The sequence below is a fragment of the Aplysia californica genome, unplaced genomic scaffold, assembly GCF_000002075.1.
Source record: "Aplysia californica isolate F4 #8 unplaced genomic scaffold, AplCal3.0 scaffold00002, whole genome shotgun sequence".
Lineage (NCBI taxonomy): Eukaryota > Metazoa > Mollusca > Gastropoda > Aplysiida > Aplysiidae > Aplysia > Aplysia californica.
Genome location: NW_004797272.1, coordinates 3,423,708 through 3,425,005, shown reverse-complemented (window position 1 = coordinate 3,425,005; position 1,298 = coordinate 3,423,708). Strand labels below are relative to the sequence as shown.

At 42.5% G+C, this 1,298-nt stretch overlaps 1 protein-coding gene across 8 annotated transcripts in view; it reads left to right on the top strand.

Annotated features, from left to right (window-relative positions):
* LOC101861245 (heterogeneous nuclear ribonucleoprotein K) overlaps positions 1 to 1,298 on the top strand; it is a 59,842-nt gene that overhangs the window by 37,188 nt on the left and 21,356 nt on the right. For all 8 annotated transcript variants that reach the window (XM_005089019.3, XM_013090838.2, XM_013090741.2 and 5 more), the window contains exon 3: positions 84 to 202. In XM_005089019.3, the coding sequence (XP_005089076.1) occupies positions 84 to 202 (119 nt within the window). The remainder of the gene's footprint in view (positions 1 to 83; positions 203 to 1,298) is intronic.

Below are 1,298 nucleotides of genomic sequence, written 5' to 3'. Positions count from 1 at the left end.
GAGAGGGTTATTTATATTGTTTGTTGTATCATACTGCTTATTCGAACTCATCACAATAATTGTTTTGTTTTGTTTGCCCTCAGGTCGTATCAAGCGACCACGTGATGAAGAGGTGGGCGGAGAAGGAGAAGACACGGACATGCCTAAGCGGCGAAGAGGGGAGGGACCGCGGATCGAGCTACGCATTCTCATGCAGAGCAAGGTAAGTCATGTGACTTTAAAAAAAAAATCCCACTTGCTGTGATTGCTGTTCCTCTGCAGATCTGTTTGTCCTTCTCCTGACCCCGCGTTTCCCACGGCTTTGTTGGCTTTCGTGGCTTTGGCGTGAAAGGTACACGTGTACTATGGCGCTTATTTTTGTCCTTGGAGATGTCAGACATGCATTGTCCTAGTCCTATCAGGGGTAATTAATAGTTGGTGTAAGAATATGTCCTGTAATGGGGCGTAGCGTCGTGTTTTGGGTGGGAATTGCCATTTGTTCCGTACATATGAGGGCACCTCTTCCTGTTTCCCTAAAATAGTCTTTACAAGCTGTTGTCAAAAGCTACGACTTCAATTTAAAAGAAGATGCGTCAGCTGTACTTATATTATGGTCTAATGTTTTAAAAGATGCAATAGTTGGTGGTTGGAGGGTGCTCTGGTGTGGTTTGCTTCTTCTTTCCTATCTAACATCTATCGTCCGTATCTCCCCTTCATGTTTTTTTATGTTTGTTACTCTCTTGTGACAGCTCTAATCTTCTGGTGCTCATATGACCTTGTGCAGTTACGAGCGCCGTAAAACCTCTACTAAAACTAAAACACCTCTCCTCTTTCTTTCTTTGTGTTTGTTACTCTTGTGTAACGCCTGTAATCATTGGCACTCACATGACCAAATGGCATTGCAAGTGCTGTAAAACTCCTACTAAATCTAAATTTATCTCCTCTTTTTGAACATTCTCATACTCTTAATCCATTTGACTTGTATTGTTTCGGCAAGACTAACACTGGTCAGCAAGTGGTTGGATGGCGCTACCTTTTTCATTCTCTTTCCCCGTGTTTTTTCTGTCTGTTTGCTTTGCTTTTACCTTGCACTGCATGACCGTTGTTGTTTTTCTTTCACACAAAACCAGCCTGAATTGGATCGTCGTCTTTGTTTGGTTAGTTCTTGAAAGTGGCACGTGTCACGTTTCCTGATCGTGACTTGACGGACGTTTCATCATGGCTGGGCGTCTGTCGACGATGGCTAAGTGCTTATCGTTCAACTTGAAGACATTAGTTAGTTACCCGGAAAACACTCAATGATGATAATAATAATAATA